Genomic DNA, 24,097 nt, shown 5'->3' with positions numbered 1-24,097 from the left:
TCGATCTTTTGTCTGATTAAGCTACCCCTACACCTTCACTGGATTTTCTCTTGTGCCTTGCATATAAGTCCATTGGATTCCCAGGGAGGATCATACAAGTTAATAGCCAGTGGTAGCCTATGGTTCCTGGCTGTCTACCATTTAACAGCACATCTAACAATAATAAAATACGAGGGCACTTCAAAAAAATTCATGAGAAAATACAATTAGAAGATGAAGAAGGGGGGGGGGAAGAAGATGAAGAAAAAACAACCTTATTTGTCAAAGTAAGCTCCAGCCAAGTCAAGACACTTCTGTAAGCGCCAATGTCAGCTGAGAAACCTGAGTCCTTAAACTGTAACCACGTCAGCATAGTCTTTCTCTACTATTAACTGAAAGAAGGAAATTCCAGGAAGGTGTTTACCTGTGCTTTATTAACTATGGAAAGCCATTCTATCTTGTGGCTTATCACAAACTAAGGACAATATTGAGAAGAATGGGAATTCCAGAACACTTCATTGTGTGTGGACCATTCATTGTACATGGGCGAAGAGGCCATCATTGGAACAAAATAAGGGACTAGTGGATGGTTTACAAACAGGAAAGATGTGCATCCACACTCTGTCTTTTACTCACCCTATTTACTGAGCAAATAATCTGAAAAACTGGACAATGTGAAGAATGTGGCATCAGTATTGGAGAACGGTTTATCAGTAGTCCATAATAAACAGATAACACTATTTTGCTTGCTGAAAGCACTTCCAAATGAAGATCAAATATAGAAGTCTTTGGTGTGAATTATAGCTCAATGTAAAGAAAACAAACATTCCCATGACTGGACATACAGACAGCATCATGGGGAAAAAAATAAAAGGTTCAGTATCTCGTCTTGCTTGAATTCACAATTAACGTTTATGGAAGCAGCAGTCAAAAGATCAAAACCTCTTTACAGTGTTGAAGAGCAAGAAAGTCACTTTGAGTTTAAGGTGGTCCTGACCCAAGCACGAATTTTCAATTGCCTCATATGCTTCTTAACGTTGGACAAGGAATAAGGGAGAGTGCAGAAGAACTGGTGCATTTAAATTATGGGGCTGGCAAGGGACATGGACAGTACGGTGGACTGCCAGAAGAACAAGCAAACCTGTGCTGGAAGCAATACAGCCAGAATGTTCTTTAGAAGTGAGGCTGGCAAGACTTTGTCACACGTACCATGGATATGTTATCCGGTATGGTAGTAACATAATCTGGTGTCAACTTGAGACTATTAAGAGCGAAGGGGTGGAGTTTAGCCTGTCAATCGGTCACCGCTTGAAGGCCTCATTTGGAGGTGCAGAGATAAATAGTTCACTGGAGGCCAGGATCTCTGCTTCCTCTTCCTGCTGACAAGACACATGGAGCTATGCTGATGGAACCAGAGCCCTGGAGCTGGAGGAGCCACTTGGAGACCCATGTCAGTGCTGAGAGACTTCCACTGCCACTGAATCCACAAGACTTTCCACCCACTGGCCGGTGATCTGCCTGCATTTGGCATCATTGCATGAGTCTGAAGAGGGATTTATGGACTGGTATTGGTCGTATGGGCTAATATCAGATTTATGGACTTGATCTGGACTGAGATGTTTTCTCAATATACAATTGCTCTTTTATATAAAGCTCTTTCTTCTATACATATGAGTGTCTATGAATTTGTTTCTCTATTCCACTCAGACTGACACCTCAGGAAAGACCAGTTCTTGGCAAAGGACATCATGCTTGGTGAAGTAGAAGTGAAAAAGAGGAAGGCCCTCAATGAGATGGAATGGCATAAAGACTGCACCAACAAACTCACACTTAAACCAATGCGAGAATGCTCAGAAACAGGCAGTTTCATTTTTAATACATAAGTCGCTATGAATTGAAACCAATTTTATGCAATCTAACAACAATAACTGAAGAAATGGGTTAAAGATTATTTTAAATTAGGGAACACAAAGGAGGCATCATCAGAACAAAATAAATCTTGCCATAGTGAATGATGGGGGGAGTACAGAGTGGAGACCCAAAGCCCATTTGTCAGCCACTGGAGACCCCTTTGCAGAGGGGTCCAGGGGAGGGGATGAGTCAGTCAGGATGCTATGTAGCACTGATGAAGAATGCAGCTTTCCTCCAGTTCCTAAATGCTTCCTCCCTGCACCACTATCATGATCCGAATTCTACTTTGCGGTCTGGCTAGACCAGAGGTTGTACACTGGAACAGAGAGGAACTGGAAACACAGGGAATCCAAGGTGGATGATCCCTCCAGGACCAGTGGTGTGAGTGGCGATATTGGGAGGGTAGAGGGAGAGTGGGTTGGAAAGGGGGAACCAATTACAAGGATCTACTTGTGACCTCCTCCCTGGGGGACGGACAACAGAGAAGGGGGTGAAGGGAGACGTCATACAGGGCAAGATATGACAAAATAATAATTTATAAATTATCAAGGGCTCGTGAGGGAGGGGAGGGCAGGGAAGGAGGGGGAAAAATGAGGACCTGATGCCAGGGGCTTAAGTGGAGAGCAAATGTTTTGAAAATGATGAGGGCAATGAATGTACAGATGTGATTTACACAATTGATATATGTATGGATTGTGATAAGAGTTCTATGAACCCCTAATAAAATGAATAAATAAATAAAACAAAAAACAAAGAGGTAAAAAGGAAAAAATCACTGCCACTGAGTGAATGCCAACTCATATGGATCCTATAGAAGAGGGTAGAATGGCTCCTATAGGTTTCCAAGACTGTGACTCATTATTGGGGTTGAAAATCTAACTTTTCTCTCATAGAGTGACTGGTGGTTTTGAACAGCTGACCTTGCAATGAGCAGGTCAATGTGCAGCCTGCTACACCATCCACAAGTCAGAAGTAGCCAGACCAGGACTGTAAGGTCTTCAGCGATCCTGTTGTGAAGGTGTGCATCATGGAATGCCAATTAATAGAACAAGTGTTCCTGCATTGAGGAAGTACTTGAGTGGAGGCCCAATGTCCATCTGCTACCTTAATACTAAACCTATAAATATATGCACATAGATCTATTTCCCCATCATCATATAAAATATATTTACATATGTACATGCCAGTGTATTTAGACCTCTATAAATGTCTTTTGCCTCCTAGTTCTTTCCTCTATTTCCTGTTACTTTCCTTTTGTCCCACTATCATGTTCAGCCTTCATTTGGGTTTCAGTAATTTCTCTTGATTACATTGCCCTTGATCATTCCCTACCAGGCTTCTCACAACCTCCTTGCCACTAATTTTGGATCACTTGTTGTTCCCTTGTTCCTGGGTTGGTCAACACCACCTCCTTTTCCCCACCTCCCCCTCTCCCATGTCCTCCTGGAACCATTGGTCCCATGGTTTTCTCTTCCAGACTTTTCATCCAGCCTATTTTATCTAGATATATCTGCAGAGTTAATAATATGCACAGAAAAACAAGACACAGCAAGGCAAAGAAACAAAAGAAAACACAACGACAATAAAAAAACCAATGACCTAAATAATAAATAGAAATTACCTGCCAACTACCATGATCCGAGTTCTACCTTGCAAGACTGGATAGAGCAGAGGTTGTACACTGGTGCAGATAGGAGCTGGAGGCACAGGGAATCCAGGGTGGATGATACCTTCAGGACCAGGTGTATGAGGGGCGATACTGGGAGAATAGAGGGTGAGTGGGTTGGAGAGGGGGAATCGATTACAAGGATCTACATGTGACCTCCTCCCTGGGGGACGGACAACAGAGAAGGGGGTGAAGGGAGATGCCGGATAGGGCAAGATATGACAAAATAATAATCTAAAATTATCAAGGGCTCATAAGGGAGGGGTTAGCGGGGAGGGAAGGGGGAAAAAAAGAGGACCTGATGCAAAGGGCTTAAGTGGAGAGCAAATGCTTTGAAAATGATTAGGGCAAAGAATGTACAGATGTGCTTTATACAATTGATGTATGTATATGTATGGATTGTGATAAGAGTTGTATGAGCCCCTAATAAAATGTTTTTTAAAAAAGAAATTAAAATTAAAAAAAGAAAAATCTGTAAATAATTCAAGGTCTGTTTGTTGACCTCCAGTGGAGTCTGATGGGGTGCCACACCCTGGCTTCAAAGTCTGTCTTTAGCACTCCCTCGGGACCTCCCTGCTCTGCTCCCTCCCACTGCTCTTCCCCCATGCCCTTAGTATTTTGCCTCAGTGTGGTGGGGTCATACTGGGCCAATACAGACACATAGTCTCCAGTGTTGTCTGCTGCAGGGCCATGGGTCAGCGAGGGACATTGTGTCTCATAGTCGGGCCAGTCATATGGTCCACTCTGTGCATTGGCTGTTCTGAGTGGGGATATTGTCCTCTGGCTTGGTGACCCAGGATGCGCTCCACTCTCTCTTCCTTCCCCTTCATTTGCTCCCATGTGCTCTGATCAGAAATGCCCCTCTCCCTGAGCTGCAGCTTCAGTGCTATCCTCTGTAGTAAATTCTTCTAGGGGGAGGGTTTTTTGCTTGTTTGTTTGAGTAAATAATTTTTTCATTAAAAAAAAATCTTCCCTGGGTGCGTTGTCTCCTGATTGGGTCCTAACTGATATTATTTCCAAACCTTGTCTCTGAAAATGTCTAACAGTATGACTTGAGTTATCTCTGTTAAAAAACATACCCACAAGTCTCTGTTGAAGGCAGAAATTTTAAGGCCACAGAGTGGCTACCGTTGTTAAATGACTCAGGAGTTTTGCACTGTAGAGGCTTAAATTACTAGTGTAGACTCCACCACACCGGTTCTGTGCATTGAGATCAAATGCGGGATTAAAAATAAAATCAATAGGATTTGCTCGACTTTTTCTATGCAGTCAGCTTCAATCTTAAATAGACCACTTTACTGAAATTTAAATAAAAATGTGTGGGAAAAAGTCCTCTCTGCCATTTAGATTCTTCTCTGGATCCTGTGCCTAACTCCTTTTGCCCTGGAGTTTGTGCTTACGTCATGCACCACTTCGATTTCCTTCCTTGCATTAGGCACCCGCGTTTCTACTGCTTCCTCTAAACATTTACTTTCAATCATCTCATTGATTTTACGTCAGTCACCAAAAATCCGTTGCTCGCATTATTTAATTAAGGGAAGATTTCATTTTATTCTATTAAAAGGAGAAGACCTCATTTTTACCTTACCGAATTAGGAAGCTGCAAGTCAAACATTGGATTCCAACCTTCTAGCCCACGATGAGAGGGTAACGTGTCTTAAGTCTTTTTCCACCGCACACTCTTTTCTCCATTATTAGTATTCTCTTCGCTATGTCAACACTGATGAAGAGAGGTCATCATTTATTTATGTGCCCCGGGTGTGGGCCCTGGCAGTGTGGGGCTAAAAGTATGTAGCTGCTAACCCAAAAGTCAATGGTTTGAAGACAACAGCCCCTCGAGGGGAGAAAGAAGTCACACTCTGCTTCTGGGATGGCCACAGTGGTGGGAGCCCCAGGAACTGCAGTTGCCTTGAGAGCAGCGGGTGAGGTGGGGCTGTATGCTGCCCCTCGGAACAGCCATCCAATTGGCCTGACAGTAAACGTCTCCCAGCTTTGATGAGCAGAGTTTGTGCCAAAGGAAGTGGTTCCGAACCCTGCCTGTAAGTGGAGGCTTTTTGCAGGTACACTCACCACCCTGCTACTGAGGAGTAGAGTTCAGGGTGTCTCCAGGGAAGACAGTTTCTGAAAGCCCGGGGAGCTGTAGCTCAGAGAGCGCTCATCTGGCAAGTCTGGAAACTGAGGGTTAGATCGGCTGAATCACGTGGTCAGGTTCACAAAACTTGGAGTGTTTTGACACAGATTTGGAGCCTTATCTTTGAACTCTGACTATAGTGGGCATAAGGGGCATGGGTGAAATAGTGAGTTGCACCTTGGGGTGCAAGTTTGAACCCACAAGTTGCTGCTCAGAAGAAAGCTGAGGCTTCCCTCTCCCATTGAGATTCACTCCATGGCAGTGCGTTTGCTTTGGGCTTGGCACACTACGCATGGCTAGACTCCTCTTCCGAGGCCCTGATATGAGATAGGAATTCTGTTTGAATTGCATTTGAAATGGTAACCTTATAACATTTTCTGTCATGTCTGCTCTTCATAATAACCTTGATGTATATGATAGTTTGTCTGTAATAAGCTTGTGTCAATAATAAAACTGCCCTGATGACTATGAATGGAAACCATGAAATACATTTGGGTATAATTAAAGAAGAGAATTTCTGCTTAGGTCACAGAGGATACGATTGTATTTTCTACTTGCCTGATAATAAACTGGGGAATAATGTATGCCTATAAGTAACCGGTACACTCCTTCATATTTGATGACTAATACTACTATCAGATTTGATACCTCTACCACCAAACTCCACACTTTCATTTACAAATACAAAATGTCTCCAAGAACTATTATTGCAGGACAAAAAAATCTTCAAAGCTATATTTCAAAGAAGAAATCCGTGGGAAAATCCTGGCGTAGGGTCGGAAGAATTAAATTTGCAGCTGGCTTCTCTATTTTCCTCTGTGGCAAAGTCAACATGGGGCTAGTAATAGAGAATCTGTTTACTTTCCAAGACTCCTGCTGGGAAAATGGGAGAGGGCCAAACTGAGTTTTCTGTGGAAAGACTGTACCATTAAAATGTAAACTATAATTTCCTAATGCAGATCATTATTTGTGCAAATTAGTGCATTTTATTTAATGCGCCACTACCACAATCAGTAGACTTTTATGTGGTAAAATCATATATTTTTAAAAAAGGTTGCAGATACACATTGCAGGAAGTTGACTGTAGAATCAACCTGTCATTTCCTTTTTAAATAAAAATGTAAGGTTGACTAAAGATTGTTTGGCCTCTGGCATGAAATTTCTTTTCGTAGCATTAGAGAGTGAAATTTGGTGTCTAAAACCTGCCTAAAGAACATTTTCCGAAGCTTAGTGGCTTATGAATACCTCAAGTCACACCACTGTGCTCTCCAGCAGAAGAGTGTGAAGTAGACCGTGGTCAGGAGATGGGGTCCTGCATGCTGCTCTTTCCATCGCTAGCTTTAGAGGTACTCCATCTATTCCATTATCTTCAACTGCATGTGCTTTCTCTCATTTCCCCCTTTTTAATTCCTAGAACCCAAACAGAGATTCTGGGTACTGTGAGAGCCACGTCGTCTAGGCACTTCGGGGGGTCAGCTAAAGTATGGTAGGTGTGGCACCTGCCCTGGGTGTACCATCAAGCAGCTTCTAGGAACCATTGCAGTTTCCACTGTCGGTTAGGAGACATCATTTAGAGAAGTAAAACTAGAGGACGGGTGCCCGACTTCAATCCTAGGATGCAGTAGTTAAAGCCCTTGGATACTAGCGGGGGCGGGGATTGGGGACGGGCGGTAGCGGGTTGGAGAGGAGCCGCTTGCAGTGCTGCCCCATCAATGGAGACAGATGGGCAGTGGGCTTCTGTAACGATCTCCAGTCTTGGAGACCCTATTGGGCAGTTCTACGCTAGGTTATCAAGTTACTGAGTGAGGGGGTTTTGTTTGGGTTTTTTTTCTGACTTCAAGGATGTATTTTAAGCTGCCAGATCTCCCTCTCCCTCTCCCACCCACCCTTCTGCCCTGCCTGGTGCCCCACAGCCTTGCCATCCTGCCCACAGCCCTGCCCTAGGTGTCCAGCCCAGGACTGCCACTTGCTCACCTGTCCATCCGTCAAATGTCTTCTATTCCTCCTGAAAAGTTTCTATTCCACAGGAACCCTTTTCTCTTAAGGTAACCTTCCACCAAACTAGAGGCAAAATTTCCAGGAAGGAAAAGTTAGTGGAATCCAGAGAAGGACCAAGGCAATGGGCCACTGGACATGGGGGTGGAGGGAGAGGGTAGAGACTGTAGGGGTGGCCAGTAAGAAACGTTTTTGTTTTATAAAGGTCAAGCAGGAAGTTTGATGTTTGGTTTAAATATTGATACTAAATATCTCAGATGGGTGTGTCAGATATGTGGACGGGCACAATGTCAGTGCTTGCCATAAGTACTCAGCCCTTGAAAAGGATGATGGTATTCTGTTTAAGTGCAGCGTTTGGCAGGGCCTCCAAACACAATTCCAGCCATTAGGTGCCATTCCTGATTCTGTTATGTTGTGTGGGCAGTGCCCTTCTACGCTTAGGGCACAACTTCCTCTGACCCAGCGCTGCTTCCCAGTAAAAGAGACCAACAATTGACACTTGCCTCTTCCCGGGAGAGTTCACAAGGATTAATGAGAGAACACTGACAAAGGCCAGGCATTTTAATGAAAGCTGTTAACTACAAGCGAAGCATCCGTGGGCAGGTAGATAGCTAAAGCCGAGCCCTTTGCCCGTGTCAAAATCACTTCCCCGTGGAAAAGGCGCTCTGCTGGAGATGATAAAATGCTGGTTGTTGTCATTAGATGGCACCGAGTTGGTTCTGAACCACAGTGTTGCGATGTTCAAGCCCATTGTAGCAGCCAGGTGTCGAATCAGCTCCTTGGGGTCTTACTCTTTTTCATTGCCCCCTCTGCTCTGCCAGGCATGTATCTTTAACCAGGGACATTCTGGGACAGATGTGTTCATTCTGTGGGACAGATGTGTTCATCCTCCCAGTAGATGCTCAAACCAAGCCCACCGCTGTTGAGTCGATTCCAACTCACAGTCAATTTGGATTCTCAGTATTTGCAAATAGAGTTTCTGAGGATGTCAAACATTACTGGAGCGGAAACGTCCTCTTTCTCCTGCAGAGGGGCTGGCAGATTTGAACCGAGGGCCTTGCAGTCAGTTTACCCTGGCAGTCCCTGGCATACTCAGCATGCTTTGCCAACACCGTAATTCAAACTCATCAATTCCTGTTCCATCCTCTATATTCATGGTCCAGATTGTACACAAATGAGGTTACCATATCAAGAGTCAAGTGCAGCTTGCCCTCAAAATTAATTCTTTGCTGTTCAAGCCGCCTTCTGCAGCAGATTTGTCGCTGTGATATGATCTCTTGACAACTACTTCCATGGACATTGATTGTGGAGGTAAATGAAATGAACTCCTTGACAACTTTAATCTTCTCTCCATTTACCATGATATTGTCTTGGTTCCGTTGTAAGGATTTCTGTTTTCTTTATTTTGAAGTCTAATCTATATTGAAGGCTGTAGTCTTTGATCTTCATCAGTAATGGCATCAAGATTTTTTTTTCTTATATCAAACACACCTATTTCCAACCTGGTAAAAACATGCTCTAGTTGGAGGTCAACTATTTTTTAAACCTGAAATGAACTTTCAAAGACCGAATATACTTTTATGAAGTGGAGGACATCCTAGTCTCTGTAAAAAATAGAGACCATCATTTCTTCAATCTGACATTCTCTTACTAGGTTAGTTCCGTCTCAGTCTTTCCTAGTCTGTGCACAGAAAGAGCTCTTTTTCTATTCTCACCCCACAGCGAAGATGTCATTGCCAGCTACAATGTCAAGGTCCTCGTGGAAGGGACCATGCAGCCCTCACAGCGCCCTTCAGTGAGTTGAAGCATGAAATATATTCCCGAGGCTCTTCCCTGCCAAGGAAAAGCTTATCACCCAGAGACTGAACCAGAATTCAATTGTTCTTTCTTCTCATCCCTCTTTCCTTTTGTTCAGTTCCCTTCATCTTTTCTTTTCTTTCAGTGTGTTTTTATGAAGAACTAATCCTGGTAAGCCCTCCATACACATGAACTCTGCATCAGCATGTTTACTTTTGCTTTCAGATATATATATTTTTTTCATGTAACTAGTAAAACATGAGGCATATCCCGGCAGAGGACTTTAAAGGTTTATTGTGAGACTTCCAATTGACTTAGCCACCTCTGGGAAGGACTTTTATGGGATATTTGTTAGCAGCTACTTTAGATTAATGGTGCTGTTAAAAAATTATTGCTCATACAGACTCTTTTTTCTACTTGAGATGACTAGTTCTCTTAATTTTTTATGATTAAAATGATTATGAAATTATTCTTTTAGAGATCACAGTCTGTCTCTAGAGACAAGAAAAGAGTAAGAAAGAAATGGAAGAATCTTTCCATGTCACTGAACTGCACTGACTGGGGTGCAGTTAACAAACACCCAATATTTTGCAGGTCAAGCACAATTACAGCATTGAGGGCATTTCAGATGAGCTTTGTTCTTCCACTATGTATCCTGGGGTCATTCTAGGCTCTCAGCAGTGAGTTTATATGTGCTTCTATTTCTAGATAGTTACTGCTCTTTGCTCAACAAATTTATCTGAGGGGTGCTCTGCTAAACTTTTTTTAACATGGAAAAGCAGTTGTCTATTATTAAATGAATAAACAGGCATACTATATAAGACACACATACACTAAGGGGCTTCAAAAAGCTTATAGAAAAATCCTAGTGTCTTTCTTAATGTACAATTAAAAATATCCTAGTATCTTTCTTTTTTATTATTAAAAACTTGTATTGGGGGCTCTTCCATCTCTTACCACAATCTGTAAATGCATCCATTGTGTCAAGCACATTTGCACATATGTCGCCATCATCATTTTCAAAGCATTTTCTTTCTACTTGAGCCCTTGATGTCAGCTCCTTATTTTTCCCCCTCGTTCCCCCACCGTGCTCCCTCATGAACCCTTGATAAGTTGTTGATTATTATTTTCATATCTTACATCATCCTCTATCACCCTTCACCCACGTTTCTCTTGTTTGTCCCCCTTGGAGGGGGTTATATGCTGATCCTTGTGACCTATTCCCCCTTTCTCCCTCCACCTTCCCCTAATCCTCCTGGTATCTCTATCTCATTGTTGGCCCTGAGGGGTTTACCTATCCTGGATTCCCTGTGTTGTGGACTCTTATCTGAAGCAGTGTGCATGATCTGGTCTAATCCAATTTGTAAGGTAGAATTGAGGTCATGATGGTGGGGAAGGAATCAATAAAGAACTAGAGGAAAAAAAGAAAAAATAACAACAAAAGAACTAGAGGAGAGTTGTGAGTTTCATTGGTGCTACACTGAACCCTGACTGCCTCATCTCTTCCCTGTGACCCTTCTATGAGGCAATGTCCAATTGTCTACACATGGGCTTGAGGTCTCCACTCCATGCTGCCGCCACCACCGCCACCACCACCACCACCACCACCACCACCTGCATTGGCTATGATTTTGTTCTGGGACTTATATGCCTGATACGTGACCCCATAGATACCTCATGATCACACAGGCTGGTGTGCTTCTTTCATGTGTGCTTTGTTGCTTCTCAGCTAGATGGTTGCTTGTTTATATTCAAGCCTTTAAGACCCCAGATGCTATATCTTTGGATAGCCGGGCACCATCAGCTTGTTCACCACATTTGCTTATGCACTCATTTTGTCTTCAGCGATCATGTTGGGAAGGTGAGCATCACAGAACGCCAGATTATTTGAACAAAGTGTCCTTGTGTTGGAGGAGTACTTGAGTCAAGGCCCAATGTCCATCTGCTACTTTAATTCTTAACATATAGATATAAGTACATAGATCTATTCCCCTCTCATTATATATATATATATATATATATTTACATTAATACATGCCCATACTTAGGCCTCTATAAATATCCTTTGCTTCTTGGTACTTTCCTCTATTTTCTTTTACTTTCCTCTTGTCCCACCACCACTTTTGGCCTTTATTCGGTATTAGTAATTCCTCGCTGCTACATTGCCCTTGATTAAGCCCCACTAGGCATCCTATGACCTTCCTTCCATTGATTATAGTTCACTTGATGTTCTCTTGTCCCTGAGTTGGTTACCATCACCCCCTGTCCTTTCTCCCATACCCCCCTGGAACCATTGGTCCCATTCTTTTAATCTCCAAATTGTTTATCCCATCTATCTTATCTAGATAGACATGCAGAGACATTAACAAATGCAAAAATCAGGCAAAGTCAAACAAAACAACAAAGGAAATCAAAACCAATAAAACAATAGCAATAACAATTTAAAAAAACAAAATAGCAACACCAAAAAAAAAAGCACTGACAAAAGTGGAAAAGCCTATAAATGGTTCAAGGTCTGTTTGTTGGCCTTTACGAGTGTTTTCCAGTGGAGTCTGATGGGGTGCCACACTCTGTCTTCAAAGTCTATTTTTGGTATTCTCTGGGGATTTCATCACTTTGCTCCCCTTGCTGCTCTGTTGCATGCCCTTAGTGTTTCACCCCAGTGTGATGGGGCCAGATTGGGCACAATTCCCGCACTGGGTCTCCACCTAGTATCTTTCAATTCCATTTTCCACAAATTTTGAATCCCTCTCATATTTTTAGAAGAATATATATGCAAATATTACTCATAAGAAAATATATGAATGAGAAGGCTTCAAAAAGTTCATGAAAAATTCCATTATCTCTTAATTTCATTGTTCACCAGCATTCTGAAAAATATATTTACACATGCATGTACCCCCACCCCCCCCACACACCACACTCACTGCCATCAAGTTAACTCTGACACAGCAACCACATAAGAATCACATTTGGAATCACAGACTATGGAGTAACTGCCAGCCATATGAAAAATCAGATTGGCAACATGGAAGACTCTTCCTGTTAAGAGTAGAAAAGAAAACTGGCCAATCAAGAGGACCAGAAACAGTATACCCGGAGTTCATAAATATCTCACATCCATGCATACATTCTCGTCTTTTGTAAATTAACAGCATTTGATTGATGGCTATAGGTCTTCAGCTTAAAGGAATTCTGAATTCAGTTGTATTATCTACTTCTGTCTCATATATGATAAATTTGAGATTAACCCTGAACACTTCTAAATTGTTCCTCATGCATCTGGACTGTGAAAGTTCTTAGACTACAGACATTTACAAAATCTTTATATTTCTCTTGAGGAAGAAAACATTGCTATGAGAATCACTACAGTGATATTCTCTGAGATAACTAGAGGCATTTTAAATGATTATTTCAGAAAACTGGGTTGGGGAATACACATCATTATGGATTAAACCGTGTCTTACCTGCTCCCAACCCATACCCCCTGACACACACACACCCACCCCAAAAAAAGAAAATCCATGGCCAACTTGGAAAGGTCATGATTCTCAGTAGTGTGTTATTATCCTGCATTTGGTGATTTATGTAATTATCCTGTATGCTGTAAATCTTGATTTCTATGACATTAATGATCCAGGGTTAGTGGTAGTTTTATCAGTGAGACTGGACACAATCTACAAGTGTAGGCTGTTGCTTGAGATGGAAAAGATTAAATAATCAAGCAGAAGGGTCTACTATGACCAAGAAAAAGAGCTGGGAGTAGAGAGCATACTTTGGACTCAAGGTCCTTGTGTTAGGAAACTTTAAGGCCCAAAAGCAGACTGATGACAAGGAGGTCCCCGAAAGCAACGAGAGAGAGAAAGCCTTCCCCTGCAGCTGGCACTCTGAATTCAAAACTCAAGCCACGTACACTGTGAGAGAAGGCATTTCTGTGTGTGTAAGCCACCTCTTTGTGGCATTTCTGTTACAGCATCACTACATAACCAAGGCAAAGCTTTGGGTTTTCTTTTTCATGTTCATAAGACCATATAGCGGTAGGGTATGTCATAAACCTAATCATTTTTTAGTTTAAAAAGGGAAACTTAGGTCCAGAAGCATCCAAGCACAAATGGGAGAAAGATAAAAATAAAATAACACCCCCTACCACCGAGTGGAGTTGGATTCCTAGCAATCCTATCGGACAGAGTAAAACTACTCCTTATACTTTCTGAAACTGTAAATGTTTATGCGCATGGACAACTTCACCTTTCCCCCACAGAGCAAATGGTGGGTTTATACCACTGATCTTGTGTTTAGCAGCCCAGGGTTTAACCCACAGGCCAGGAAAATATTCCCAAGAAACTGAGGAGCAACTGGACTATAGAAATAGAGACAGGGTGCCCCCAAGAGTGGACATAGAATGAGTTTTCACCTGTAACTGGCCCCAGAACTTGGACATCTAGTCTCCTACCCTGTGAAAAAACTAAATTTCTGTTCTGTAAAGCTGCCCACTTGTGGCATTTATGTCACAACACTAGGAAAGTAGGACACAGGTTGTCCTATTCAATTATCACAATAATAGCATTCTCCTTCTGTTTATTTTCTCAAAACCTCTTACCCGGTATCAGACAGACACTTCCCACACCATTAGTCAGGGACACCTACGGACGCTCTTGCTCCACACCCAACACAGCACGAAACCAGCAGAATCAGAAACAAACCACCACCAACTCCACCAAAAAGCAAAGATTAAACACACACACACACACATGAATAAAACGAAACTGAATTTACCTGTGCAATGATGTCTGTGATTTCTGAGTAACTATGACATCTTCTCACACAGGAGCGTGCCAAAAAGTCTTCCACCAGCCGAGTTCCAATGCTGTATCCCCTAGGGATAATGGAAAGAATGCCATCTTGAAACAATAGCTGCGCAATGACTACGCCTACCTGTGTTTAAGAGTGGATTCATCTGTTCAGCATTTCATCTTTGACATAAAGATGCCAGGTCAAAAGGCCGTTTGGCATTGGGTTTCTTAGTCACCCAATAGACTCTAGCTACAGAAGCACAGGGCAACACAACTAAGAAACAAGAACAAGTCTGCAAGCAGAGGCGTCTGACCAGAACAAAGACGGGGCCAGGCTTGACAGGATAGCCTAAAATTAAGGAAAGTTGATGCATGAGGTGTAATGCTTCTCCTTGGTAACTTAGGGTTCTTATACTCAACTAGTGACGGAAACAAAGGGAGCATGTGGTTACTACATGATCATACTTGTTAGCATGGTCTCCTGGTAAGAGGTCAGGCATATCCAGGGTGGGTTCTGGAAGGAAAAAAAAAAGGAACACAGAGAAATATATATATATATTTTTATTGCCAGGACAGATTTCAGTGATTGGAATTCTGAGTTTTACTTTTTAATTCGAGGAGGGAACCAAATCTATGCACCTTAAGGAAGGTATCTTATTATGTCCACTCTACAGGAAATCTTCTGAGAGCATCTTATTGATGGGTTTATGCAGCTGAGCATAGAAGTGAAAAGGAGTGGGCATACACCATCTTCAAGAGAGACTGAGAATCTATGAAGCTTCTGAGAGGAGTAGAAGAACTCTGTCTCTAGTTCATTCTGCTTCATGAAAGCTGACCTTCATGGTGAAACTACAAGGGACAAAGACTTCGTTTGCCTAGCCACTAGCACAAAATCGGTTCATTCAGCATAAGAACCATGTGTACCTAAATAAATTATTTGGATGAGCAAAAGATGTTCAACAAGATAAGACTCTACCGTGTTGTGCAAATAGCAATTGCTCCAAGGGTGAGATTTGGGGACCGGCTTTTAGTTGCGGGAAGACTGCTTTGGTATTCGACTATTTATTTATTTATTTATTGACTAGTTCCAATGGCTGGAGCCCTGGTGGCGCAGTGGATTATGCTCTGGGCTGCTAACTTCAACGTCAGCAAGCCACTCTGAGAGAAGAAGATGAGGCTTTCGACTGCTGCAAAGAGTGGCCTTCTTGGAAACGGACATAGACAGCGCTACTCTGTCCTACAGGGTTGCTATGGGTTAGGATACGTGACTCAAGGGCAATGAGCTTGGTTTTAGTGGTCAGTCCATTCCAAGAGGATATTCTAGTTAATATCCTGAATGGTCAGAAATATTCAATTCAGCATACTTGAATTTCAAGAAAAAGATGAATAAATCTAGCAAGAATTCTGACATTAAGAAAGTAATGTCTATAGTACACAGCAGTGATCGGGGTTTTCCTCTCTCCGCAGTGCTTTGTAGTCATCAGGATGGCCCACCATAGCCTCTGGGCAGAGCGAGGGAGCCCGAACATGCAGAACAGTGTGACATCCATCCGTACACATCTTGCCTTGGTCCATGGGTGTGTTAGTGCAAAGTAGATGCTTTAACAATCAAATAAAAAATGTCAAATGCTCCCAAGAGATGCTATTGAGAAATCCAAATGTGAATTCCTTCTCCTCTCATGGGAATCAAAATTCATTTCCTTCGTATTTGTTAAAATGTCCACCCAATTAGAAAACCAGTATGTTTTTGTCCCTTTCAAGTAAGCCAAGATGACCTGATGCAGAGGGCTTAAGTGGAGAGCAAATGCTTTGAGAGTGATTAGGGCAAAGAATGTACGGATGTGCTTTATACAATTGATGTATGTATATGTGTGGATCGTGATGAGTTGTATGAGCCCCTAAAAAAATGTAAAAAAAGAAAAGAAAAGAAAATGATTAGGGCAAAGAATGTATAGATGTGCTTTATACAATTGATGTATGTATATGTATGGATTGTGATAAGAGTTGTATGAGCCCCTAATAAAATGTTTAAAAAAAAAAGTAAGCCAAGATGTTTTCGTTTTTGTTTTGTTTTGTGTCAAGTAAATGAGCTTGTGAATTTTTATTACAGTTATTCCACAAAACTATGGAAGGGCAACCGAAGCTGAAAATCAGCCACCGAAGCCCTGTGGAGGACCACTCCACGCTAGCCCTCTTGGGGTGTCATCGTGAGTCAGAAACGAGCTCCCGTCGGTCACCATGAAGGTTGGCGGCGGAGCCAAATGAAGAAGACAGATGCCCAGTGGTGCAACCGCTGACAGGACGGCTGCTGGTTCCATCCCAGTGGCCCAGGCAGAGAGGCGGGGTGACGGGCTCTGGAGAGAGGACAGCCTGGAGAAGCCTGCAGGGCAGTCTCCTCCGACATGGGCCCCGTGAACTGAAATGGACCTGAAGACACCCAACACCACCATAAAAATGGGCACGGACCAAACTAAGCACTGGACGCTTAGAAAAGAACTTTCCAAATAGAAAAAGGATACGCATCTAGAAATGTCCTTTCTGAAGAGAAGAACTCAAGGATTCAAAGAGAAAATCTTTCTGCTTTCCTTTAGGCCTTTATACGTTTCTCTCCCAACTGCAAATATTATGAATCTTTAAAAAAATGTTTTAAAATGATCAAGTAAGCTACATTTCTGCCCTCAACTTACCTAAGTAGTAAACAAACGAACGAACAAACAAAACCCCCTCTTCTAATCAGCATACTCTTAGTTTCCCTTTTAAGGTTCATAAGTAAAAGGTTAAACACGTTGACTGAAAAAAAAACCCAACACATATTGTTGAGCAATAAAAAAGAAATGCGTGCATGAGAAAACTCCATTAAGAAAGAAGAATGGGTTTTATTTTAAAAAGAAAGAAGGGCGGAGTCTTCCTTTTATTGTAAGCAGAGCACCATGGTGACTAAAAACATTCACACAATAAAAACCATACATTGTTGAAGGAAAAAACAACAACGTAAAAATGGCCTTTACCCATAGTTCCAGGGTGCCTTGATATGAGAATGACTAAGCAATCAGCTACAAACCCAATGGTTAGTAGGTCAAACCCAAGAGCTGCTCTGTGGGGGAAATGCCCCAGTGATCTGCTTCCATAAATATTCAAACCCTCTGGCTCTTCCAACTCTGGTATACAGGGCGCTCTGGGTTAGGATCGCTTCCACAGCACATAACACGAGGACCCTTCGTCCCTGTGCCATGACTCTCCTTCCTGAAGGAGACCTTGCTTGCATATCCTGCCCTAAGGGATCTATGAGGGACAGTCCCGATTTTTAATAAATTGTCTGGCGTCCCCCAGCGTTTTAAAAAAGTCCCGATTTTTGGAAAGAATGCACGACAAGCTAGAGTATACGGTTTTCGGCTGCCATGTGGCTATTTCGCCAGGATATGAGTTTTATCAATGGTGTCCCGCTGTACCAATGTTAAAATCTGGTCACCTTAGTTTAAGAACAAGAGAGTGCAGAAGAGAATCACACCTGATATTCTAAAATGTGGTTAAAAGAACAGTGTCTTATCACAGTCTTTATTTTAGGAATGATTTCTAACTAAAATAAAACTGTTTCATATTCACGAACACACTTCCTAGTCCTTGATGCTATCAACCCCTAGTGGCCGCTGTGAGAAATTACATTCAGCTTTAAGATGTGAGTGAAATCAATGGTGAAATGGAGAAAAAGAAGGGGAAAATGGAGACGCTCTTACAACGTGACGTGCATTCCACAAGAATGACGCTTTTCTACTTACATGTTATCTAAATATTTGTTCACGTCCTCGTCCTTTTCGTAATCCTTGCACAGCTGGGCAACCAGAGCTCCATAGGTAAGGACGAACAGATCTTTGTTCTGCAGGGAAGGGATGGCTCCACGTTATGGACAAAGTTACAAGTTAGACGACTGTAGTTCTTTCTCTTTTTCTTTTTTTTAAAACAGTTTTATTGGAATATAACTCACATATTCAGGAAGATTTGTACGATCATCACCACACTCAAGTTTAGAACATTTTCATTCTTCTGTACTCACTGTTATTAGCTCCCTCCTTCCCTCACCCCGCTGGCCATATTCTCTGGGAACCATTAACTCATTTACACTCTATAGATTAGTCTATCCTGGGTTTCACATCACAGCAGCCTGGTGCTGTGGCGGGTACAGTAGTGGGTATACGTTGGCCTGCTATCCTCATGGTTGCCAGTTTGAAATCACCAGTGCTCTGTGGGGGAGGTTCTGGGCTTTCTACTCTCATAAACAGTTACAGCCTCAGAAACCCATAGGAGGTCAGCACTGACTTGATGGCAGTGAGTTTGGGCTTTTTTGGCGGGGGGGGGGGGATTTATATAAAGTAAGACATTTAAAAAGCAAAACATAAGCCTAACTATACTAACAAAGTAAAACAGATCAAAATCTCATTTGAAAAGAAAGCATAAAATATTAAAAGTGAAAACAAATTTAAAAGGGATCAAATGATAAGGTGTTACATTTTAGTCTAGCTGTATCTGCAATAATCCACTTTGCATTCACATCCCTGGTCTATGGTCAGGGGTCGGAAGGAGCCATGGAGATTTTCTGTTCATGTTTTCCATCCTCCTACTAATCAGAACAACAATCTTGCACTTTTGTGAACATGCTGTGCTGTCCTTGAAATACACTGTAAAGAGGGACAAACTGTGAAATATATATATATATATATTTCATACCAGAACTTCTTTCTATGCAATTTGCTTATATTATGTAAGTTCAAATATACTTTCATGGATTAGGTCCCTTCCAATAGCAGTTGCTAACTTAAATTACTATTGTTTTTAATTTGCCTGTGTTGTAGTCCCACCCTGCTTTCAAATGGAAGGAATCAGTGGTTGAGACGTCTCTTGAGTCTGCACAATCTCCAGTGCAGTCCAGACCTGCCAAAGAAACATTCAAGAGGAACCCGAAAGTACCAGCTAATGTGTAAGCACTTTTTTCTTTCTAGTTTTCTCTTTACTTAGAGGGTAAGAGGGATTTTTCACTTTCCGTATAGTATGCGTCCTGTTTCCTGAGAGGATTAGAAAGAAAGGATAGAGCCATGTGCTTTAGCTATGTTGTGAACATAGGAAACAGAAGATGAAACCCCAGCGCTGCCTTTGTCCACGGCTTTCTGTGTTGCTCCTGCTACTGAACACTGTATTTGAAAGGGAAGGGATCTGAGAGGTCATGGAATGCAGCGCCCGCCTCCCAAAACAGAGAGGGAGGCCTTGGAGGGTGGAGGATTTTCCCAAATCCACAGCCAGCACCCGGGCAAGGACAGAGCCTCTGAAGCTAGTCTGACAGCATTGGTCTCTGGGGAGAACAAGGCAAGTCCTGTCTGGAGGAGAGGTGAACAGGGTGGAGGAGAGAGAGGGGCTACTGGTGATTGGATGCTTGCCAGGAGGGTCCTCTGACTTTCAACATAATCGTTTACTTTCATAAAAGGACAGTGTGTCTCCAGATACAAAGAGGTGTCCTTCCCTCTACGCCCAAGTGTCTCAGATAGTGTAGAGCACAAGATAAGGCCTTAGAGTACATATTCATATTCTCTCAGGTATATACATATACACACATACATATATATGATTAAACAAATCACTGTAATATCACCATGTACTCAGAACTGAAACTTATATCACAAGAAATGCCTAGAAATATCTCCTTAACATATAGAAAGTCGCTGAAGATAAATTAATGCTCTAGCTAATACATACTACAGCATAAAAACAAGCAAAGGGGAAGGAGAGGGGAAGGAAAGTGTGTGTGTGTGTGTGTGTGTGTGTGTGTGAGAGAGAGAGAGAGAGAGAGAGAGAGAGAGAGAGAGAGAGAGAGAGAGAGAGAGAGAGAGAGACTCTGCTTGGGAATGGGGACATACAGTTTTTGTTGCCACATCAGTACAACAAAAGAATTTGGGGAAATGACACAAGGTGACAAAATTATATTCTGCCTTCAAGTCATAAACATTGTGCTTATTTATAATCAACCCCCAACAATAACATTCCCTTTTTCTCTTTCTGACCGAGAAATATACCTGAAATATATTTTACTTCCAGATGAGTTTCAAGTTCAATACCCCTAATGATCAGTTTACTTTATTCTGCAACACGACTAACAGCTGTCTGTACCTCTGGCTAAGTGTAGAGTTGAGTCTCAAGTGCATACAATTGACACAGGGAGGATCAACAAAAGTTTATCTTTACAGTTTCTTAAAACCACAAGAAGTAATCATTTTCATGTATAAAAGAATGCAATGTATGGAGGAAAGGATGTTTCTGAGGCGCCAGATGAAATCATTGGAGGTAAATCAGCAGTGTTGCTACTCTAGCCATCGCTGTCAGTCAACTCCACACATTGAAGAGAAAAAAAAGAATACAATGAAATGTTTAGGAGATTTGAGTATCTCGGAATAAAGTATTCTTTAGCTGATGTGTAAATCAAGTGATTGGGGTATGAGTTCTGTACAATAATGATATACTTTTATTAGCATCTGAAGGATGGATCAAGATCCTGCGGGCATTTGCAACTGGAGTCTGGTGCTTGTTGACTACAGTTCTAAGGAACCGGGGCTGAAATTATTATAGTGTATTCAGTGCCTATCAGTCTCCTAAATGGTGAACAGAGATTTGAACACAATGATGACATTTTGCATTTGCAACTTCTTAGGATTTAAGCTTCAATTGGAGGATTAGCTGAGAATATGCATCCAAACATGGCCTGTAAAATATCGAATTTTGAAAATTGCTGTCAAATTCAATTATAGACAGGATTTAACACATACCAAATTATGATAATAAGCACAGTTAAGAGTAGGAAGTATATTTTTAAAGGCAAACATTTAATACCTAGTTTTCTGGTGATCTATTATTATTCAATTTAACACGCTTTAACAATTTTATATCCACTTCGCTTCTTATTTTATATAATAGTAACAAAGAATTACTTGATCTTTTTAGATTTTCTGTCAGAGGCAAAAGTAAAAAAAAAAATTGCTGACATGGATATAAGTAGTTAGAAAAGAATGCCCTAAAATATGTATAAAGAGCTGATCACTCTGTTGCGATGTGCAAGAAATAGGTGTGACTATTCCCAGAATTGCCATTCATGACTCCTTCCACTAAATACTCCCTTCGCACCAGTGAAAAAATTCTAAATATAACATCACCTTTCAAAATAAATCAGAAACCACTCAAGAAAACACTGTCTCTGAAGTAGAAAAACAGTATCTTCAAGAATATGATTATAAAAAGGTCTTACTATTTTATGATATCCTGGTCTTCTTTGTGCAGGGCGAGACATAGCTTTTGGTAGGTGAAGAACTGGTCTGCAATGTCTTTCTGTCCCACCCTCGAACCTCAGAGCCTTCGGCCTTGGTCTTGTTTTTGTCAGTCCCTCTTTCGCTCCAAAGTGCTCTGTCTGCACACTGCTGCTTGTGCGCTCTGATGAGTCCCAGGAGCAGGACTGCGCTGTAGCCACCGAACCTGCCACAGATCCAGTAACTGCTCCCTTGTGAGGAGAAGCTGTGTCCTCGAGGCTGGAAAGCTGATAGCATGAAGTCAGAACCCCAAGAACCGAGGGACTGAAAACTCTTTACCCCAAGGGACGTCAGAGAAGTGGTGTTTTGTTCTTGTGCCAAGGCATTATTTTGAAATCACAAACAGAAACCGTCAGAATCCAAGATAGCTCTAAATGTTAGCAATACCCAGTCTGTATTGATTGGTGTATGAATTAGAGAGACACAATCAGCAATCTGTAGGTACTAAATCCTGGGTTCAAACCTAATCAGCAACTCCAATGGGTATCACATTGTCTGAAAAACAGACTCCCCACCCTGTGTGATTATAAAATTCAGCTACATCTAAGACTTTCTTTTCAGACCCAGCAACTTCAAGGAGTGATAGAATTCAGGTGGCACAAACCACAAGCCCTTAGCTTTCTTTTGATAGTTCCTGAGATGTTAGCTATTGGGACCTCTCTTTATTTATGCACCAGTATAAACATTTAAAGCTCAAAGGAGAAAGTCTCTTATCTTGACAACTGCAGGGCGTTAGGGATCAAAACTGTTCCAGAAATAGATTCGTAACCGTTCTGTTTAAGAAATTAGTGGAGAACTTCCTACAGCTTGAATCCATTAGCACTGTTGGTTCCAGAAAATTCTTGCTATAAAAAGAAAGACTGGTGACCACTTTGAAGCTGACTGCTGAAAGGACCTAGGAGGACTTGGAGGCCCAAAGAAATGTGCAGTTCTGGCTTTTACTGGCTGTGTGATCCTGGTCACGTCATTTTATTGCTCAGTTCTCCACATCTGTACATATATAGCAATAATAATAACCACCTCACAGAATAATTGCAAGTATCAAAGAGATAATATGTGTGACAAAACACATTATAATGGATTATATAAATACTAATTAATATGGATCTTTCTTATAGGTGAATGTACTGAATTCAATTCTGTAATATGTAAGACATTTCTATTAATCCCTATGTCCCATAACCCCGTGCTCAGAAAAATCAATTCCCGTGCGTTAATGGTTCGGGGAGGTTTTGTGTAGATCAAGTCATAACCCACACTCATAAACTTGGGCAGCCACGGGGGGCACAAATATGTAGTGCACTCAGTGGTGAACCCCAGGTTGGAGTGTCAAGGTCACCAGAAGTGCCTCAGAAGAAAGGTCTGGTGACACAATTCTGAAAAGTCAACCTCTGAAATCCTTGTGAAACACATCCTACTCTGACACACATTAGTCAAGTCGACTCAGCCACAGTGTATAAACTTCACAGTGTATAAGATGGCTTTCATTTTCATTCTACTGTAGCCTTTAAAATAGCCCCGACTGTCATGATTATCACTTTATAGAATAAGAATCTATAAATTAGAGAGGTTCGTAAAATTGTTCAAGGCTAGCTGGATGTAGTTCTAGGCCATCAAGCTGTCTCTGACTCATAGTGTCCTGTCTGACAGAGTAGAACTGCCCCATAGGATTATTATTTGTTCTCTTTACGAGAACAAAGCACCAGGTCTATTATCCCATGGCGCATTTGGGAATATTTGAACTGTCAACATTTTGGTCAGTCACTGAATGAACTAAAGTGCTTAGTCATTCAGCCAGTAAATGACAATGAGAAACATGGGTTCTATCTGCTGATTCCAAATGATTTAAACCCCTACCACACCGAATTTCGTCATATTAGAGAAAATTATTGTAGAAGCAGACTCACAAAAGCTCCTGAGGTGCGGGACACCACATTGCTGGGACCAATAACATGTTTGGGGACAATTTTGAGTTCTCTGTGCAATCCCTGAGCAAAACATGAGCAAAGTCTGCGAGTGTGTTGGGAGGGGAGGAATGGACTTGAGTAGATCTCCCTACGAGTTGGGCTGGGGCGATGTCAGAACCATGATGAGAAGTCAGAGGGCAGTGGGTGAGCTAATGGGCTGAGCTGAGTCCCTGTCAGGTACAGTTCCATAGGACACAAGCTATACAAGTACAGTTGTAAACACGCCTTTATTTGGGACACTGCTGGTTTTCAGACTGAGAAATCCACCTGCTTTCAGCAGCTCCGATGATGCCAGAGAACCTCGCGTCACACAAAGTCTTTCTTGTTATGCAAACCACATCGTCCTTAAGTAGAAGAAACCACAGAAGTTGACACAGGTTTGAACAGGAAGAAAATCTATAGTGCCCTGGCATCAATATGGGAAGAAAGGTCATTTCAAAACAATGCAGAAGGGAAATTTCTCATTTAGCCTGCCTGGGATTGACTTATGGAACTGGAGATGGGAACGAAGAAGTGTT

The 24,097-nt window shown here is 41.9% G+C and overlaps 1 protein-coding gene across 1 annotated transcript in view; it reads right to left on the bottom strand.

The window, feature by feature from the left end:
• Positions 1-21,596, bottom strand: part of TRAPPC3L (trafficking protein particle complex subunit 3L) — a 57,426-nt gene extending 35,830 nt beyond the window's left edge. The window contains exons 1-3 of the mRNA XM_075554642.1: positions 21,555-21,596; positions 18,049-18,146; positions 14,256-14,355 (exon numbers count right to left, since the gene is read on the bottom strand). Coding sequence (XP_075410757.1) covers positions 14,256-14,355; positions 18,049-18,146; positions 21,555-21,596 — 240 coding nt within the window. The remainder of the gene's footprint in view (positions 1-14,255; positions 14,356-18,048; positions 18,147-21,554) is intronic.
• Between the last annotated feature and the right edge of the window lie 2,501 nt (positions 21,597-24,097).

This window comes from Tenrec ecaudatus, chromosome 7 (assembly GCF_050624435.1).
Source record: "Tenrec ecaudatus isolate mTenEca1 chromosome 7, mTenEca1.hap1, whole genome shotgun sequence".
In the NCBI taxonomy this organism is placed as follows: Eukaryota; Metazoa; Chordata; class Mammalia; order Afrosoricida; family Tenrecidae; genus Tenrec; species Tenrec ecaudatus.
Note: the sequence above shows the minus strand (reverse complement) of the source record. Positions and strands in the feature narration are given on the sequence as shown.